The sequence below is a fragment of the Ambystoma mexicanum genome, chromosome 1p (assembly GCF_040938575.1).
Source record: "Ambystoma mexicanum isolate Mex_15411 chromosome 1p, UKY_AmexF1_1, whole genome shotgun sequence".
Lineage (NCBI taxonomy): Eukaryota > Metazoa > Chordata > Amphibia > Caudata > Ambystomatidae > Ambystoma > Ambystoma mexicanum.
The window spans coordinates 584711944-584732351 of record NC_090921.1 but is presented as its reverse complement, the minus strand read 5'-3'; the positions used below and the strand labels follow the sequence as shown (position 1 = coordinate 584732351).

General features: G+C 45.9%; 1 protein-coding gene across 1 annotated transcript in view; it reads left to right on the top strand.

Annotated features, from left to right (window-relative positions):
- Positions 1-3211: 3211 nt before the first annotated feature.
- LOC138529960 (uncharacterized) overlaps positions 3212-20408 on the top strand; it is a 37599-nt gene continuing 20402 nt past the window's right edge. The window contains exons 1-5 of the mRNA XM_069640911.1: positions 3212-3410; positions 3559-3654; positions 9098-9326; positions 12356-12501; positions 13503-13619. Coding sequence (XP_069497012.1) covers positions 3321-3410; positions 3559-3654; positions 9098-9326; positions 12356-12501; positions 13503-13619 — 678 coding nt within the window. The 5' untranslated portion in view covers positions 3212-3320. The remainder of the gene's footprint in view (positions 3411-3558; positions 3655-9097; positions 9327-12355; positions 12502-13502; positions 13620-20408) is intronic.

Genomic DNA, 20408 nt, shown 5'->3' with positions numbered 1-20408 from the left:
CAAAAGAGAGCACACTGCTGTGGGCTCCTCAAGATGGACAAAGTGTCGGCAGTCCGTTATATAAACAGACTAGGAGGCACGAAGTCAAGAATGTTAGTGGTACTAGTGAAAGAATTTTGGCACCTTTGCCTGCAGAGAGGGATATCACTGACAGCAGAATATTTAGCAGGCTGTCAGACCGAGATAGCAGCCTGGAACTCCAGATTCCTCAGGGACGCCAGCGATTGGAAGCTGGACGAAAGAGTATGCCAGACATTGATGGAGAGATGGGGTCCATGGAAGACAGACCTCTTTGCATCGAGGATGAAGAGGCACATTGCTTGATTCTTCAGTTGGAGACCAGATCCAGAGGCGGAAGCGATAGACGCATTCCTGCAACAGTGGGGACCGAGCAAAGAATATGGTTATCCTCCATTTGCGATGATCGCAAGGACTCTGGCGCAGGTGAGGAGACAGCGAGTCTCCATAATACTGATTACACCAGATTGGAGGGGTCAAGCATGGTTCCCGGACCTGCTGGAGATGACATACGGCAGCCCAATAGCATTACGAAGGTTAGACCTAATAGTGAGGCACTCCACAGGGGGGATGAGGACAGGCAGTCTCAATTACATTGCCTGGGCAATTTCAGGGGATCCTGGGCTAGGCCAGGATTATCGAATGAGGTTGAACAGATTATCGATGAAGCCTGGGCTCCTGGGACCAGGAAAGCCTACAGAACAGCCTGGTCAGGCTGGCACAATTGGTGTGTGGAAAGGAACGTACATCCCTCTGGACAGATGTAGTTCACATAGGCAATTTTCTAGCACAGCTAGCAGCTCAGGGCAAAGCATACAGGACAATCAACACAGCCCGTTCAGCTATTTCTGCGGCACATCTGAGAATAGAAGCGATAACAGTGGGAGAACATCCTCTAATTTGCAGACTTTTGAAAGGAGTTAGAATAATTAGACCCCCAAGACAAAAATATGATCAGGTATGGGATGTAGATAAAGTCCTGAGAATGTTTATATCATTTGCAGATAATAATGAACTGAAAAGAAAGGCGTTATCAGCCAAGTTAGCTATGCTCTTATGTTTATTGACGTGCAAGATGGTATCAGACGTCAGAGCACTAAAGATCCATAGGAAGACCTTACCTCCTCAGGGAATTACGTTTGATATAGTGAAAAGGACCAAAACTTGGTTGAGATCAATATCTTATCAAGCATTCCCAGATCAACCCAAATTATGTCCAGTGAGATGCATTTCAAACTATGAGTCCATGACTAGGGAAATGAGAGCCCCAGGGGTGAATCAGTTATTTATAGCCATAAGGAAACCTTTTGACAGTAGCGTCAGCCACACTAGCTAGCTGGATTAGATGCATTATGGCCCAAGCGGGAGTAGATACAGATTTCTATGGAGCACACTCTGTGAGCAGAGCAATGGCCTCTAAGGTATGCCAGGCAGGGGCCACACTAGAAGACATCATGAAGGCAGCAGACTGATTGAAAGAATCGACGTTTAAAACATTTTATTTCAAACCAGTGGAAAAAGTGGTAACGTTGGTGGTAAGTAAGCTTTCAACAAGCATAATCCGAGCCTTCGTGTCTTGACATAGAATTCAGATTTTCCATACATACGTTACAGAAAGTCATAATGCTATAAAAGACTCAGAGGCAAAGATTTATCCCATCCCGTAATCAATGTCATACATTTTAATGAGATGTCTGCTGTGAGGATAATAATGTTAAAATGTTATGTTGTCAAAATGAATATGGAATGGTTTTCTACTCATGTCGATTACACACCCTTGGGACAGAAGTCTGAAATATGATTTGTGTTTCAGGTTCTAGAGCGGATAATAATCAACAGGATCATGATGTCATGCTAAGGGACCAGTTTACAGGGTCGGCCGGTTGGGATGCTACAGTTTACAAGCGACCAGACAGAAAGAGGAGGAATCAACATGGTTGACTGTATTTAAAGGGATGGACTATGGACTATGGTGATTGGTATTTAATGTCACATGTTTTAAAGTCCAATAAAAGAGGAACTGCAAAAAGACTTTAAACTGATGGGACTTGTAGTTTTTTCGCTTTCTGAGTTATTGTTATTGTGTTTTAATGGTGCTGCTCGAACTGTAAAGTTGTGAGAAAGCATAATCCTTCACCTCTGTGTCTTTAATAGAATTCTGCTTTTCTGTAACCTATGTATTCAAAATCTGAATTCTGACTTTCTGTAACGTATGTGTTGAAAATCTGAATTTCAATTATCTAAAAATGCAGGTGCTTGCCCCAAAATGCTTTCATTCCAGGCCTTTGTTAACAGCGGAGCCAAGCCGCTGTTTAATGTCTGTGTCATATTCTGTCCAGCAAAGATTCAAGATAGCCCAACATTTGGGGGGGGGGGAGAGGGACTGGAGGGGGAAATGAGCATGACCTGCTCAATGTTGTGCTGCCACTGCAACACTCTACCAGATTATGCCATGAGGTATGGAGCACCACATAACCACTCAGGACATTCAGCTCCCCATCAATTGCATTCTGGTGGATGTAGTCCTTGGTGTTCTAATTGAATAAAATGGACGTCATAAAAACCAAAAGTTAAATTATAACCGCCACAGCAAAAATCTTGGACACAATTCTGTCAACTATAGAAAAATGAACATAGGCAAACAATATTCAAACGAAAAGGAATGAAACGCAAAAAACTTTTACAAACCCTTGGGTTAAAGTATAAAATTAAAAAAAAAAAAAATTACATTATAGCCCAGCAATGGAATAAGGAGCCCCCAGATGCACGCAGTCAGCTACAGCTCTAACGGTTACACATGTACTAATGAATACAATTTGGTTTACTTAAACTCTACACGTTGGCAGACCTGTGAGATAACCCATGGCTATATCCAATCCCCCGTGTTACCATCCATTGTGGTAGTTATTGTTTTGATTTTATCATAAGGGAAGCCAAACACCCTGCAAAATTCAATGGAGAACCAGGACTGGAGAAACTTATCACACCGGACATAGCATGACATGTGAAGCTCTCAATAAATATGCCAGTGTAACGCCAATGAGGCTGCCTTGCAGTAAACATCGCTCTATCAGGTCGTTCTACAAATATATAAAGATGAGAACTTACCCGGGGCGTGCCCTTCCGATAGTTGCTAAGCAACAGCGCGACACGTCCTAGCGACGTAAAAAGAGGGGAGTGGACGTTTCAAAGTTCCGTAGCCTCGTTTTCAAAACGGCCACAGGCCTTCAGACCAATTAAGCGGACATAGCGGGGCCAGATTGAGGTCTGGTGCAGAGAGGCTTGGAGCGTTGTTCTGTCGCATGCTTCTCACCATGGAACCAGGCCCCGAGAGCAAGGCTGCCCCCGATACAGAGCAGGAGAAGAGCGGGAAAACTGAAGAATCCATTGAGGTACCGCAGCGCGTGCACGGAGGGGGAACCGAAAGCGAAGCGAGGGCGGGGTCTTGCTGGACTGAAGGGGTCCGTACTGGCTATCTCTCAGCATGGGTGGGGTGTACCGAAGCTATGAGTAATTTTGTGTTTATCTTTCCTTTTTAAGAAACCCGGGCTGGTGGTGACTACAGGCGGCAGGAAAGGAGCCCCTGTCAGGTCACTTTTCTATCGGGTGGTTACCTTTGGGCCCTTGAAGTACGTGGTAAGTAGCCAGTGTTCTTTCTTGGAATCTTTGTCGGTAGCCATTATATTACATGGCATGTGTGTGGAGCATCTCTGCCGCTTGTAGAGAGCCGAACTCTCTCCGGGCACCTCACCCACCTCTTGGTACCAGGCAGTGAGAAGGCTTTGATTCGTTCATAGTTGGTGCGGATTATTTTCCCGTCAAACTAGTTGTTTGTGCCCTTATGCCCCGACTTGGTCGTCTCTTAGCGTGATGTCGTCGTACATTTACCTGTGAGGTGCTGATGTCGAACCCTTGTTTACCCTGATGCTTAGCTCTGCAGTGGTTATTGAATAAATGGCCTAAGTGTATGAGACGTCTTTAAACGAATGTGGCGGGAGAGCAGTGTTAGACAGCGTGTTAATATTCCTTTACTAAACCCTGTTTCAGGTACACTCGAATGTACGGGCATTTCACTAAAGGGTGTTTTGGTCTAGCATGTACGTTAGTTAAATCCTGATTCACATTAGGATTGCCATACCTACCTTTTTTACGTTTGGGTCGTAAATAAAAGGCGACATTTAATGATGGTGCACATAACACAGAAAGGGATCCATTAAAATTGAGTATTTTTCCTTTTTTAAGCACAACTTCATCTAAAATCCCTTCAGGTTTGTAGCTTCTTTTGCCGTGCTAGTGCCATAACTCGCAAATCTTTTTTTTCCTGGTATCCCCCCACCACTTTTAAGGGAGTATAAAGGGGTCTGTAGGGAGTACAAAGGGGGTCTGTGTGCTATGTAATTGCATAAATGACAGGGGACCCCAGTCTACTCCGGTTTTTGTTTTGCATTGTGGGATTAAGAGGAATCTGCGGCTGATACAAAAGTAGCCTCTCGAAAGGTAGGATGAAGGATTTCTCCAGTGACCAATCCCCTGGTTCCAGGCTGTAATCGGTGGCATGCTGTCCCTGGAGGCCAGACTGTAGTAGATTTCTGACTTTATACCTTTGTGTTGAATGTACGTTCCTCATATGCAACCAAAAATAATTCAGAAGTTTTTTTTCAAGCTTACTGTTGCGTGGATGATGCTTCTTGGTGCAGTAGTGACTCATACCACTGATGCATCCCCACTCAGGTGACCGGGCACCTCATTTGCTCTTTGACAGCTGTGAAAAGGAACCCTAAATGTCTCTGGGAGGTAGTGGTGAGATGTGTGAATTATCCTCTGTGGGTGACTAGATGATCAAAGGAGATGTATAGGTTACTTGACCGCGGGCAGTGTGATACCTTGCAATGGTGGAGCCAGGGTCCAAGTTTTGTTTTTGCAGCAAAATGCATACAGTATGTGGGGTTAAAGATGTAGGGGGAGACAAATTGCGACCTTTTCATAGAACCAAATATGACTTTTATAAGCATAGCACTAGCCACCTAACTATTCCTCTGGTGTACTTCATGAGCTGGCTGGCCTCCTACACATTAAGATCTCACTTGTATCAGTCCTTGACTGCCGTCACAGGACACCCAGTTTCCTGGGTCCCTAATCTCACATTTCCCACTATCAGCCTTGGCAAGGTGGTCTTCCACCCTCTGCTGTCCCTTCATGCTTCATGACTGCTAACTCCAAAAAGGTGACAAACGCCAACTTGGAAAGCATGCTTGCTGTAGGCTTTACAGGAGCTTTTACAAAACTGTGCAAAAAGGTGGACACTTAATACTAACCACTTCACTGGGTACCAATTCTTGCTCCATGATTTTGCTATTAATGTGCGACTCTTGTGGCCCTAGGATACATTTACCATTTTCTTCTAGCCAGTATGCTCTTCAAACCCAGATCATACCATTGCTTGAGTCTTTGATGGAAGCCTTGTATGTGCCCATCATGGATTTTAAGTGAATTTACTGGTGACCTGTAGGGTGGGAATGGTGTAATCCGCACAAGCCAGCAACTAATTCCTCTTGCTCATAACCAGCATTAGCATTGTACGTTTTGTTCTTTGCTTTATACATCTGTGATCATTGACCTGTGGTTAAACCTGCATTACAGCAGCACATTGATTGCTGAATGTTTGCCACGCCCCCAACCATTACTATTGCTGCGAGGATAGGGGCAACGCCAGAAACTTTAGTTGCGGGTGCTTTTCACGTATGGGTCAAGTTTCCGACTCCTATATCCCAGCATTATAACTGGTGCTTCATGCTTCAGCCACATTCTGGCCCTTTGTAACTGTCACAAAATGGCGTTAACACGAGTATAGTGGTGTGGTTTCCCTGCCTAATAACTGACTGCTGCGCCTTGTCTGCCTTTTGCTTTCAGACAGGCTTGCAGCATCCCTTAAAGGTGCTGGCACTCATTTTTTGTTCACGTCCGACATCCAACTCTCGCTTACGTGGAAAGCAAGTCTTAATCAGGTCTTCCTTGGAGGCTACCACCTGGAAGCATAAAGGTTTCGGTCCCATAATGACTCCAGGACCAAACCTAGCCAGCTTATTCTATCGCTTTATTCTCTTCCACTAGATTTACTCGGGTTGTCCTCAATCCATTTCTTTTTCAAGCTAGTAGCAGTCCACATTGCCATCACTTTTGTGCCTTCCCTGTTCTCCCCGCCCCCCCACAGTTCGTTCTTTGCCCTGTTGGTGAAAAAACTATAAATTCTGCTTTTGTCTCCACCATACTTTAGAACTACCCTGGGCTGCTCCTACTAGTTACGTTCATCCTACTTCCCTTTTTTCCATTTCTCTTATGTACATTGTCGATATAACTCCCCCCCCCCCCCCTTCTCCCTTTCCTCCTTGAGCACCAAATATTTCTCCCTCTTTGCACTCGTGTGCTTCATCTACTAAGACCCCACATCAATTTGCTTCTGTTGCCATGGACCATATCTAGGTTCTGTGCCCTGCCATGGGCAGCTTACCCTGTACCCTTTTTGCTGCACCATTGTTGCGTCTCCACTGTGGCTGTTCTTGCATATACCTTCCCTTGTTTTCTGTAAAAGTGTCTTACAGTTTGTTCTGATACTTTTTTCCTTTTCCACTTGCCATATCGGCTGGCTTGATTTTCCCTGCAATGACTGACCTCTATAACTTGAGCTCTGTGTAAAGGTCAGTGATTTAAGTCTTCTCCATGCAGCTCAGCTTCTTCTCTGACCCGGATTCATACCCAGGCACTTTCACATTCACTCTACACTCATTCCTACCATTCCTACCTATTCTTTCACCCATAGACTACCTCTCATGGTCACTCACGCTATATTCTATACATTGGCACCAACAACACTTTTACATTGATACATCTGTCACTTACCCATACACTCCTCACATTCAGACTGCATTCTCCATACAAGTACTCGAAACATTCATCCATACAGACGCACTCACCACCCATACATATACACACATACAAAACACAATAACAGATACTTGCATTACCTCGCAAGGCCACTGGCTCACGCGAGATACAAACCCTGATTACTGTCTGTACCATAAAGTGAGCTGGAACGTCGCGGCAGTCGGCCCCGGCCCAGCCCTCAATCTGATGGCCCCTTTTACGATAGTGTTCCAGTGACGGTCTGCTGTGGGATCATGTACAATGCGGGTAGACTGATGTAGCTGGAGCACTTCTGCTCGTCTGCAGCTAAGTGTCGGAGATGGGAGGGAAATATGCTCTTTCATACGGTGCACATCCCTCTAGTGCCAAAACGCAAACTGGGAGAGACGAGTGGCAAGAGGATGAAGGCAAACCATATGGACTCCAGGTCAGACACAGGGATATTGAACAGCTGGGTGTTTAATGGCTGATGCGTTTAAAGATGCGTTTTGCCATTATAACATTTGATCTCAAAAGGAAAGCAGGCTGCTTGTTTAAAAATGGTAAGGAGCCTTGAATATACTACTTCAACGCAGTAGTTGCATAGTTTACATTATGTTATGGGTTTGTGATGGTCATGATATGTTCAAAAATACCCAAGTTGTCGGAGGGTCATAATTCCCGACTGCTGAAGTATGAGGTCTGCACAAGCTGAGCCCCCAGGATGGCCATTAGAGTGGAGATATTATGTCCGCCTGTGTGCCATCATTATGGCACTCGGTGATACTTGACTTGAACTGTTCTGGTGTATGAAGCAAGCTTATACTAAAACTGAGTAGTAAGCCAGTAGTCTGGAAGTAATGAGTGGTGGATTGAACAATGTTGTATCCCAAATTGTATTGCTATCATTCATGGATCTGCTAATTACAGTGCAGTTATTTGGTCCAAGTGGCACACATTTCGAAAGCCATGTAGCAAAACAAAATGCCCACTGTTTACCTGGTAAAATAACGGGACATTGCCCACCGTTGGTGGGGATAATGCCTGCTCATTATGCAGGAGCTGCTCTGTATTGGAGGCACTTCAGTTGTGGATTCATTTGCAATACAAAATCGTGGGGGACGCAGTAATCCGTGTACAAGGAAACCAACCGGGAAGGCCTACTATGGCACTCAAACTGCAGTGCTTCATGCCTTTAATCTCAGGATTTGGGCTCTTTAGCTTAGTTTTAAAATTGTTACCGCTCCTACTGCCTTGCCATCTACCACTGTTTCCTCGTTGCATAGTCTCTTGTAGTCCTTACGTTTATTTTTTTGAATTTTTTTTGTTTTTTTTTTTGTGGCTACTTGTAAAGCTTGCAACACAGCGCTCCCATCCACCCAACACATTTTCGCAGTCATGCTAGCATTTTGACTGAATCGTACGATTAGTTTTTTTGTAAACTCTACCCCAAAATGCAACCAATGGAGTTGTGTACTTCATTTACTAAGCAGAAACATGTTGCTAATGTCCCCCTGCAATTTAGGAGTAAAATGAAGGGGATTTTGTTCTGCACGCTTGTGAATTGCAGGAGTGCTGCATTTTATTAAGCAGACGTGCAATAACATTTTGCAATCCTTGATGATTTCCAAAGCGAACGTGTAAAATTAGCAACTATTTAGTATTAATTGCATAAACAATACAAAGTGTAACAAACGTGAATATCCATAACGGAAATCGTTGACTGCTATGGCAAAGGACTTGTGGTGGGCTCGCAGAATTGTGTCCCAGGCGTTTATCTGGGTCCTCAGTTGACTGCACTACTGCCACTGGCCTCTGATTTCTGTTGCAAAGTTTGGTTTTGATCATCTTGGTGAGGTTTCTTGTCTGGAAGCGTATATCCTCTGCCCTTTTGAAATGGTTTCATCTTTTTGGGACCATATCTACTTGCTCATTCTGAATGTTTCAATACATTGGATGCATTGCAGCCATGCTTTATTTAATAAAACTGATTTATGCTTTGGCTGCGGAGAGCTAGGCAAAGTAATTGCTGTAATGAATCTGTCCCACTGCAGTTTGCAGAGGACTTGGTTGATGGCTGGCCCTCTTGAAGGAAGCACTCTTCATAGGGCCCAGCAGGCCAGTCATCAAGCATCGCACTATTTTTTAACACTGAATTGTTCTTCTGCTTGCTTTTCAGTTCAGGTTTCTACGTGAGATGATGGCTCTGGTTGGCTTCTCTGCGGCTGTGGAGGATGTGGGCAGTGTCGACTTGCAGACATCGTCACCTTCTGCAAGGCGTGTCAAAACTGGAAAGAAGAGACTTGGCAGGTTGGCCCGATTACTCCTCTCAGTTGCTCCTCAGAGGCTGCAGAATGCCCTAGGGTACCCATTGTCCAAAGGCTTGGGAGACAGTAGTGCCTCTGAAGGTGAGAACTCTTGCAGACGTTTTGAAAACCTTAGATGCTGTTGGATCTGCATTTTTGTTTGATAGTACATGGTCTCGTGTGATGTGAACAACTACTTGGGCAGGTTGTCTGTCAAGTGCACCTCATTAGTCTGTAAACTTTTTTTAATTTGAAAATCGCCGTTTTTGGAATCCCTGATTGCTGGTGGGGTGGGCTTTCTGCTCTGTAGTATGAACTGGATGTGGCGTCTGTGAAACAAATTCTGCTTTGTCACAATCTCCACTACCTAGCTACTTCAGGACTGCCAGTCTCGTGTGCGAGGGGTGAGGCTGGCTGAGTGCAGAGCCACTTGGCAAGGATTTTGTGGTTTAGCGTTTAAAAGTGATCTTGTTATCCTTATTACTCCCCTGATATCCAAGGCAGGTTGCTGTAACATTTGCTGCACATCAAGAGTAAAGCTATCCAAGCCATCGATTCTTCCGCGGTTGTCTTACTTGATCAAATATTCTGCGGGTTATGGACAAAGTGGTGGCATTAACTTTACAGTATTGGTGAAGGCAGTCTGGAATGTTCTAGTGATTAACTCTATTTTGAATCTTGGGCACATATCCTAGTACAAGCTAGTACAGGAAACTTACTTTGAGCTTAGCCAATTTGACTTAATTGCCTGTGGTCAAGCGTGATTCCAGCCCCCTACACCTCAGTTGAGCTGTGGGAATTGGACATGGAATAAAAGTCGTTTTTTGATAATGGGTACCCCATGAGTTGATCCAGCTCTTGGGACAGCCTTCCTGCGTGTTTGCGACCATTAGCAAAATACATCCAGGAAATTTTCTTTTGGACTCGGACCCCATTATGAAGCATTACTCAGAAAAATTCAATTGACAATGAGGATAATAGTTTGATATATTTTTAATATCACATACATCTCCTACAAGCTTTAATTTGCATTGCACACACTATGACCAAAGCAACTGCAAAATGACATATTTCTAGTCTTTCATATGTGCGGTAAAGAGCATGGTTTACATTTAAAAGGACAAGTGATCATTTTAGTTTAGCTGGCTGGGTGAGCTGGGATTTATATTCATCTATGCTATGGTTTGGAGTGGTGTAACATACCAGACTCCGACTTCCGCTTTGGGTCAAGATTTGCTGCATACAACCCGACCACGGCTTCCTGTTCGGAGCGACCTGTTTGTTGCTCTCTCCCCCCTCTGGGCTCTGTGATGACCTATCTCTTCCCAGGTCTTGAGTCTTCGATTGCTGTGTGAAACCCCATCAGCTTGCGCTTTGTATCTAAGACAGGGCATAGTCAGACTAACATGTGGGCGTCATTTCCGCTACCTGCAACGTTAAAGCTCTAACATTTTGCTGTGCTTGAACATACAGTATTCGATATGTACTGTTCATATTCCATTGTGTAGTTTTTATTTCAGCACAGGACTGAAGCCTGTCATCGGCTTCTTGGCGAGGACAGCCTATTGGCGTTTCCTGCCCTCTACTGCTTATCAGATCTAAATGGTGTAAAAAGCATCTCTTGACCTTGTTACATGACGTTTAAGAACGTGCGGTTAGGCTTCTCTGCGGGCGGGGGGAAGCAACAATTTCCTGATAATTGCCTTTTGCTAAAGCCAAGCAGCAAGTCATGTGTGTTCTTTGCTAGGAACGTGTGCATTATTTATTCAAGGAACTTGTATTATCTGAAGCGAGTGTCTGCCTTTTGTCCCTTGTCACCAGCCCTTGCATTGTGATAGCCTGTGCCTTGTACTCAACATTAGTAGCCTCTTGCTGATGTATCTGGCACGCTGTTCCTGATACATGACAAATTGTGTGCGCTCGGGTCACCTCTATGGCCTTAGATGTGCCTACGAGTTGAGTCATGAGATGGGGTTGGGGGTGGCGGCTTCCATGCACTGCCAACCTTCCTTGCACCATCTCCTACCTCTGGCCTGCTGCTTCACTGTCCCCACTACCTCAAAATAACGCACACTCCTCCACTTCCAGGCAAACTACTGCAGATGGCAATCTATTGAGACTTAAGTATTTCCTTTGGCATTTTAATGGTGCCCATCTTTTTAGTTTGTGGAACATCCCTAGAGCACTTTTGCACCATAGAAAATATGCCTGCTGCTAATGGCTTACACCTCTTCATATGCAGTCTATTTACAGTCAGTAAATACCCAGAGACCTTGGTACACAATCTCACTTCGTTCAGTCCTTGGGTTCTTCTATTACCCCCGTGAAATGAAAATGACCATGCTGCCATGTGTATGGTGGAGGGTAGGGACTTGTTAAGTATGGCACTTCGGCTGCTTGCGACATCGATCTCCTATTAGATGCTTTCAACTCATTGTTCAACAAAACCCTTAAGGTCTACACCACTATTACTATCGCGCCCTGATAACCTTCGGGTCTGGGGCGCGCTAGAAATAAAAAACTTGGTTGCCAAAGGGAGAGGTGCCTCTTTCTGCATATTGGAAGTATTTTGCTGGTTATCGAGCAGTCCTTTGAAGAGGGTGAAATTATTTGCAGGCCAATGGGACTAGCCACTAAATGGTTGTGTAAACGTTCTTACTGATTAGCTCTGTCATTCAAGTCAATTTTCAAGCCACTTCCATGCCCTATAATTGGACCACTTGGCTCTGTGGGGGGGGGGCAGGGTGTTACAGTACATTGCAGCCGTAATTGTAAACGTACAAGTGATCTAACCAGGTCAAAGTGAGCTTTTACTGCATACCTACACAATTGTATTGGAATTGGGTTTGACGTTCACATTAAAGCAATCCACATAGCTGGGTGGCATATGGGTTTGCGCCACAAGGATTACTTGGGTCTAATAGGCCAAGGTGGAAACGGTTCAGTGACATGGGATGGCTGTTGGCTTCTCCAACCACAATAGCCGTCTGCCTTGCACTTGAGGGGTTGATTTATTGGGGCCTCATGCAAGGGGTGGCAACACACTTAGGTTTTCAAGCTTGTAAGTACCAGATCCTCTGCTGCAGTGAAGCTCGCCGAGGCCTGAAGTAGACATGCTTTCTTTTGGACAGAGGTGAGACGGTCTCCAACTAAACCCTGTGGTAAGGGCAGCAAGAGGAAAGCTGACGACCTGGACATGGAGGAGCAGCCGTCCTGGATCGAGGCACTGGCTGAGGACCTGCCAGACGAAAACGAGGAAGGAGATGTTACTTACCAGGTAAAGAGTGGGATTTACATGTGGGTCATCATTTGGTGGGGAAGGAGGGGTTTATAGCGCTGATGCACATATTTTTTTTAAATGGCATAGACTATGCTTGGGCAGTGCACCACGGCTGCGTTTTTCTTCACGATGGCTACATGAAACGCTCATTGATTTCATTACAGCATGTGGTCAGTTCGACTTTTGTGCTGCTCATTTACGGATCAGGCTAGCTACAAGTTATGCTTAACCCTGTGTTGGCACGATAGGGTTTTCCTCATTGAACCCTGCAAAGGTAGCTAAGATGGCAGTGTCGGAATGCAAGTGAATCCGCATTTGTCTGGGGCCTCTACATTTTGCAGTGGTGCCAGAATTCTGTTCTGAATTTGTGGACTCATTTTCTAGCCCACTTAGAGGAGCGGGGAGGGTCTTATGGAAAGCGGTTCAAATGTTACCTATAGCCATTCAGTGGTGAATGCTCAATGTTATAGTGAGTGTCCTTTTGCAAGTAGATTATGGACTTCCCATCTAAAGTACATGGGGACTTGACGTCAAAGCTTGTCAACAATACTAGCGACTGTGAATTTGGAGGGGGTGGCAATTGGTCAGAAGAGCAGGGTAGTGCACCCATGTCAACTTGAAAGTAAGCAGGGTATGGTGAATATTAACCCATGTCTTCCCTCCGCTTCTATCTTTTCTCAAATGGAACCATCTTAACTTGCACTAATATAGCTGACCAATATGCCTGCCCTCTCTGCTAACCACAAACTTGCCTATAACCCAAACTTGCCTATAACCCATGGGTGTTTTATGTACAGCACTATATTTCTTCCCAGTTAGGTTAGTTTATAAATTCCATACATGCAATAAGCATGGCTGCTTCTGCATTAATTAGGGGGCGGGGGTTGGATTGTGTTGCTTGGTAAGTTGCTATGGCCAACTGGTGAATCGTCCTTGCTGAACGAATGTGTAAATGCACTCGATGTTCTCTTTACACCGTCCCTGTAACCATCCCTCAGCTTAGTAAATCGGAGACTGATAGTGAGGAGTACCGATCCAAGAATGATACAGAGAGCGACCTGGAGTTCGAAGAAAAAGATGGCCAGATCATGCTGAAGGAAACTACAACCCCACAGGTCTGTACCACCACCTGTCCACTCCCTCATTGTTAATGTAGTGTATTGCTGGCCCTACTATGTAGATTAGATTTATATGAATAATACGTTTTTTATTTGGTGCTATGGGTGTTTTGAACCATGTGCTCAGTGAGGGACTGAGGGCTGTGTGGGAGGCCAAAGATGGCAGTTCAGCAGTTTGGTAGTTGCGTTGTGGGAAGGTGTGACTGGTAGACCATCGTGGAAATTGTTCTACAGCCCCACAATTAGCTGCCATTCTCGTGTACAACACCCAATGCACTTCATGTTCTTGTTTGTAGTAAGTGCCAGAATCTGCTTTGCTTATTCTGTTGCAGGGAAATGTCTTGGTTTTACTACGAACTAGGATTTTTGGTTTGTCATGTAACTCCCTCAGTCTTGCCCATTTCCTCACGAGACTGGCAGTGAGGTAAATAGAAAATAACAAATCCTCTCTTCGGGGTTTTTGTTGGCATCACCTTCAATGCTAGAGACTCTCACGTCTGATAGTGCCCTGCTACACCATGTAAGCATCCCTTCTATGGGCTATTGCGCAGGGTGTACCCTACTAGTTGTTTCTGGTTCTGATTTTACAAATGGATCACTTTGCTTCTTTCTATGGACTAGATGCCAGCCCTGGGCTGTATCCTAATTGTAGAGAAATGTAATTCAGCTTTACTCACTCTATGCTTTCAGCCTGGCACTTGTCTACCATGTGCCAAGTGATCAGTGCCTGGCGGAAGTCACGTGAATTTTGCTTTAACTGAATGCATACATTTGTTGTGCTCATTGCTAATGTATGCTGACAACTGTGGCAGATCAGGAGGATGCACACACTCGAGGGGATCTTTAGAATTACTTTATTAAGTGATATGGTAAACCTGACTATCCCTATGGGGTATTCCACATCTGCTTTACTAATTTGGTTGTCTTGAAATGTCCAAAAAGAACAGTCCACCTTGCAAACATCTGACCCCATCACGACGTTGTACCGAAAATATAAGGGTCAGACTTTGGACAATGGAGGCAGTGATTCTTTTTTCCCTTTAGTGTTTAAACTCTAGTTTAATATGTAATTTACAAGTCTTTCGTGACTCTCCTTATTAGCTCATGCAACGCCCTCAACCTGTTCTTGGTTCTCCCTTTTTGTTGCAATGACCTTTCCTCGAGTCTGGTTGGTTCCTCTTCTAATCGTGAAAGGGTTTGCATATTCAGGCAAACTAATCTGTCTCTGAGGTTCTTATGTCTGCGTGGTTCCCATTTCTCTCCTCGAATGTTTCTTGGACCTTCTGCTGTTTTTGTCGTTGTATATTCACACGCAGGGTTAAACGTCCCTTCTTTCCGGGCTATTTTGTTTATAGAGGCTTCCCCAGCCTTTCTCGCTAAGTGTTTCAAACTTTCAGTAATGGGTGGCGATGTTAATAGGTGAACAAAATGAATAACACCAAGTGCAAAATAACCCAGCTTTATTCAAATATAAACGGCCTGGAGTGCATTTGACACAGCTTTCTCTCAACCATACCAACACACGATCTTATATCAAATATCACAAATGACCTCAAACACGTTTATTCGTTTGTCCTATTGGTTAATAACACCTATACATTCTATATGCGTGGGATTCTATTGGGTTTTCTTTAACTGATGGCTCCTCCTAAGTTGTCTTAAAGATGTTGCATTTCATTCTAATAGATCATTGGTTGCAGCTATACTCCATTAGCCAACGTAGTGGACAGAATTGGTAAATGGTTTGCTCATCCGACCATGGGCACTTAAATGTGATGCTAGAGCAGAGTGGCCCAGGGCTGGTGTTGTAGCCCGGGAGGGCAAGTGTTATGGGGAGGCCAGGAATTGCCCAATAGTGTGGACACAGGGGTGGGGGTACTGGGGGTGGACTGGACACCCTCTGGGGAGAGGGGGCAGGGTGTCGACACTCAATCTGGTCAGGGAGTGGGCCCAAAAGTGCAGTGCTAGGTTGGGCGAGTACTGAGGCAGACTGGACTAGACAGTTGGAGCTAGAGGCCCAGTGCTCGAGCTGGGAGGTATTTAGGGAGAGTTGGATGTGGTAGGGTCACAGGCTCCAGGAAGGTTTGTGGATGGTGCATATCCTTGCAGCCACCGGAGAGATGAGGGCTGGAGTGATGCAGTCCCTGGGATTGAGGCCAAGGATAATTCTTGGAAGTCCTATTTTGAATTAGATGGAGGGGAAATTGGCAGATTGCGAAAGTGGCTGTTGCGGTAATCCAGCCTAGAGAGGACCAGGGATCTGGAGACATTGAGATTTTGGAGGAAGGTGAGGTAAGGGAGAATGCATGAGGAAGTGGAGCTGAAAGTTGGCCTTATTGGCAAGGGCTGTGATGTTAGGGGAGTCAAAGATTACAGAGGGTTAGCGACCCAAGGAGGGTGGCCAGAGTGGGAGGGGAAGAGGGAGCAGGCGTCCCATCTGTCCTACTGACATTCAGGCAGAGATCAAGTGAACCAAAGGGCAAGGTAGTTTGAAAGGCCACAGTGATGGAGCCCTGGGGGACACTGTAGGTAAGGGGGGTTAGGGGTAGGAGAGGACGTGGCCCAGTTGCACCTGGGAAGGATAAGTCGGCCAAACCAGCTCCCAATCTGTGATGCCAAATGTATTAGACCACTTAAGATGGTAACTGTCAAAGGCAGAGGAATTATTAGGGAGGATGAGACGGAGGGGGAGTTTGAATCAAGATTGAGAGCAGGTCATTCCATGCCCCAGGATGCTCTGCCAGACTGGTGGTTGTGGAGACAGCCAACAGATGCAGTGTGGTGGATCAGTTATGGGGGGGTGGCCATCTTTTCCAGGAGAGGGTTGATGGTTAACTGGGCAGGAATGGTCAGACCTTTTTATACGAGGGTGCACAAGGTAGTACTTGAACGGGAGGGTTAGTAGAAAAGAGCCCAAGGCAAAAGGGTGATTACAGAAATCGACCACGCCAGGGGCTCCATGTTGTCCTTGATGGTTCTGCAAGAGTAAGACAGCACCTGTTTGGAGCAGACCACTCATCTGGTGCAATGGGGGGGATCGAGAGGGGGGCATGGGAGGGGGTGAAGATACTGTTCTGGGTTTTGGTGAGGCCAGTGCGGTGCAGGGAGCCTCAGGGCGTAAGGTGGAAACCATTAGAATCTGTTATGTCACTGATGTGGGCTTAGAAATGACATGGGCCCTCAGGTGATTTCCTTGCAGACGGTAAGCCAGTTTTGTCATGATGTGCATGAGTCCTGCCACTTTTGCTCACCAACTCCACACTTGTTTCAGATTGGCCAGGACGGAGTCATACAATGAATTGCGCTGGGAGGCAGGCTTCATGCAGATCCTCATGACGGGGGCAAGGATGTCCAGGGTATTGGCGATGGCGCAATGAAGGTTAGCAAGAGCAAAGTCAGTATGCAAGTCGATAGAGGTAGGAGGAGGAATGAAGGTGGCAGCAAATGCTCTGACAGTATCTTCATCGGTCGAATGATGGAGGAGACTGGCAGTGGGGGCTGAGGTGTAGCTGGGGGGGGGGGGGGGCATGAGACCTCCAGATAGGAAGAGGGCAAGATCAGACTACAAGAGAGCTGTAGTGAGAGGGTTAGAGATCTGCAGGAATGAGTGCATCTTGTTGGCCCCAAAGGAAGAATTGAGGGAAAGAGTCAGCTTGCGGAAGGGTACAGTGGCTGCAAGAGTCTAGATGAATGTGAAATTTCGGAGAAACTTGGGAGGTGGACCATAGAGAAGAGGCGGCCCATTCTGAGAGGGAAAGAAAGAGGTCCATTGGCCCTATAGAGGGTGGCGAGTGGGTAGAAGAAAAGGATTTAGTGGATATGATGTAGCAGGTACCCATTTGGGGGCGGGGAGGGCAAAAAAGGCCACTCCACCCCATACCATTTTGCCTGGGATTGAAGAGCATCTGGTAGCCATCGGGAGTGTCAAAAGCAGTGGCAGGGCTTGCTCTCAACCAAGGAGGCGACTGATGGCGGAGAGTTGAGGGTAGCAAATTGAAGCTGGCTGCCACCTTGAAGATCTTTCGAGGAGGTGTACAATGGTAAGAGGAAAGAGATGGGAGGGGAGGAGTTATGGGAGACTCCTATCCAGGAGGAGTTTGGGCTGAGAACCCTAGGTCATGATGGTGCCATTCAGGCAGTCATTAATGATGCCCCTTAGACTATGAAGTGAGCCAAGCACCCTTCCCAGCTGGTACCACCAGTAATGGGTGAGAAAGGCAAGAGACCCTATTGGGAGTCTCCATAGGTCAGGAGAAGGGACCATAAGTAGGATGTTGTTGATGGGCGGCCGGGAGGAAGCATTGCTGTAGGTGTCGAAGGGCAGTCTTGTTTTTCTTCCAGGCTCTGAGGGAGAGCATCATAGTTGGACGGGGTGAGAAGGGAGGCAGAGGTGGTTTGGAGAGCAGGTGGGGGGGGGGGGGGAAGAGACTGCAAGGACAACTGTCAGGAAATGAACAGGTCAGTGAAAGGATTTGCTTTTCAAGATGGTCTGATTTAGGGTGAAGCCCACAGATTGAAATACAGTCGGATAGGATTTTCAACACATGTAGGAAAAAATGCAAGAGACAGATTTTGTGTAACCTATTCAGAAACCAATGCCAAAAGTAGCATAAATTATGGTCTGCTTCATAAACATTGACATTTTGAGATTGCAGGACACCTTGAGATGACTTTCAAGAAGGTAAAAAAGGCTTCACATGCAAACGGACAAGTGGAGATCAGAACAGGCTGGGCTGACTGTCCAGTTAGTTTAAGGCAGCAGTAGGCAAGCAAATGGTTGGAGTACACAAGTTGAACAAGTTTAGGATGGAGTCTTGGGCAGAGTGACTGGGTAGGAGTAGGTGAATTGGGCAAGTCGGGAGGTAATTCAGAAACATCACAACTGCAACAGTAATCGGAAGCTGTGATAGGTGAGCGGTTATTACATTAACAGGCTGGAAACCATGCTATGGATTAGGATGAGGACGTCAAGAGCATTGCAACATTGTTGTAAAATCAGAAACACGAGCTGGCCGATTGGACCAGGCAGGCCAGAGGCAATGAGGACAGCCTGGCAGTTGTTCCCAGCATGGGCCAGAGGGGCGGGGGTGGATTTGGAGGCTGTGGCTGAGGCAAGGCGCAGGGTCCAGGCGAGAGCCTGTGCAACCCTCCAGGGACATCTGGAGAGGGGAGGCACTTGGGCTATGCAGCAGCCAGTTAGCCGGAAGATGGTGCAATGATGAGGGGAGGGGCAAGACCAGGTAAGCCTCGGCCTTTTGAGGTGGCCAGTGTTCGCCTGCCGACTCCCCGGTCGATATGAAGAATGCAATGGCTAATCGGTGAAGGAGGCAGGTAGAAGCCTCGTAGCATCCATGGCATCTGTGGATCCCGTCAGCCATGTAGAGGCCCGGATAAAATACCGGCCACACAGACCTTGCCTAAGATTGCTGATTGGAAGTTTCGCAGGAAAGAAGGGTTGTTCTAAGCACTATCTAGTGAGGCCTGCAATACTGTTTCTCTCACATGGTAGAGGACCACTGAGTTTTCTTACTATCATAACACATGTTGTGTTTATGGTAGCCATTTGCACCTGGAAGTGTTTATGGTAGCCATTTGCACCTGGAAGTTACTTTCTCAACTGCTTTGGCTTGTACCTTTCTTTTGCTTCTAAGAACAGGTGGTGGACCACACCAGGTGCTGGTCTTAATCTGCATCTTCACAGTTGTTTACCTTTTGGGATTAGTTATTCTGTCATTCAGGCAGTTCACGTTTAGCAACCACTCCTTTTCTCTTTCAACTCTATTGGTTTCCCTTTTAGGGTGAGTTATGCTTATTTTCCCTCCACCTAGGTAGTTTCACTTTTCTCATTTCTAATGGGATGAGTTTGGGCATTATGATTTTACCTTGATTCCCATTTCCCCCCAACCACCCCATTGCCTTCTCATTCAGGTGGGAACATCTACCTCTAGGATTTCACTTAAAGATGCTCTTTCTCTTGTACATGGCATATTCTCTTCCTTCAAGTCAATAATTGGAAGTATTGTGTATGGGAGACAGTCCCTGATATGCCTTGGCTTTGGTAGTTCCTCACAGGAATGGGAGTCGTGTCCCCTAGGGGAAAGGCTCCACCCCTAGGGAGGGTTTTGCAGAGCGGGCTCACCTACAAACCTCACAGGGAGGGGCTCCCCCTTGGGGAGAAGTTCCTTCGAGTCGTCCCACAACACTGATTTAGCCAAACTATTCATTTCCATGAGTTTTGGATTGCAGCCTCTTGTGCTTGAATAGGACTCCAATTCAACTGCAAGCCTACATTGTTGGAGTTATGGGCTTTTACTCGAATGTGAACCTTTTTATCTTCGCCAAGTACCTTCCTCCAACCTGCTAGCAAGGTGTAGTGTAAATTTAAATGTATAAAGACTGTGCTGGTCCTAACCCAAAGGTTTTGGAGCAGCTTACCAAGTTCAAAAAGGATTGTGATGTCTCGCTGGTTAGGTACAGAGAGGAACTTTTGTCACTTATGTGGGCAGGAGGATATTCTGGCTCTAGGTGCCCGTTGGGTAAAGCTTTGAGGGTGTGGACCTGTGAGGGAGATCTTGTGGGTGTGTATCCTATGGGTAAGTTAAAGGGATCGTGCTCTCAAATTTTATTGGCTAAAAAACATGGCCCATAATCAAAAATACAGAGCTTTGAGCAAATGAGGCTCAAACATTTCAAGCACTAGGAGGCGTCCATTTTGTGAAATGGATGAGCCTCCTATGCTAATTTCTTCCCTTGCAGCCCTAATGAAGCAAAAGCCAGCCAGCTGTA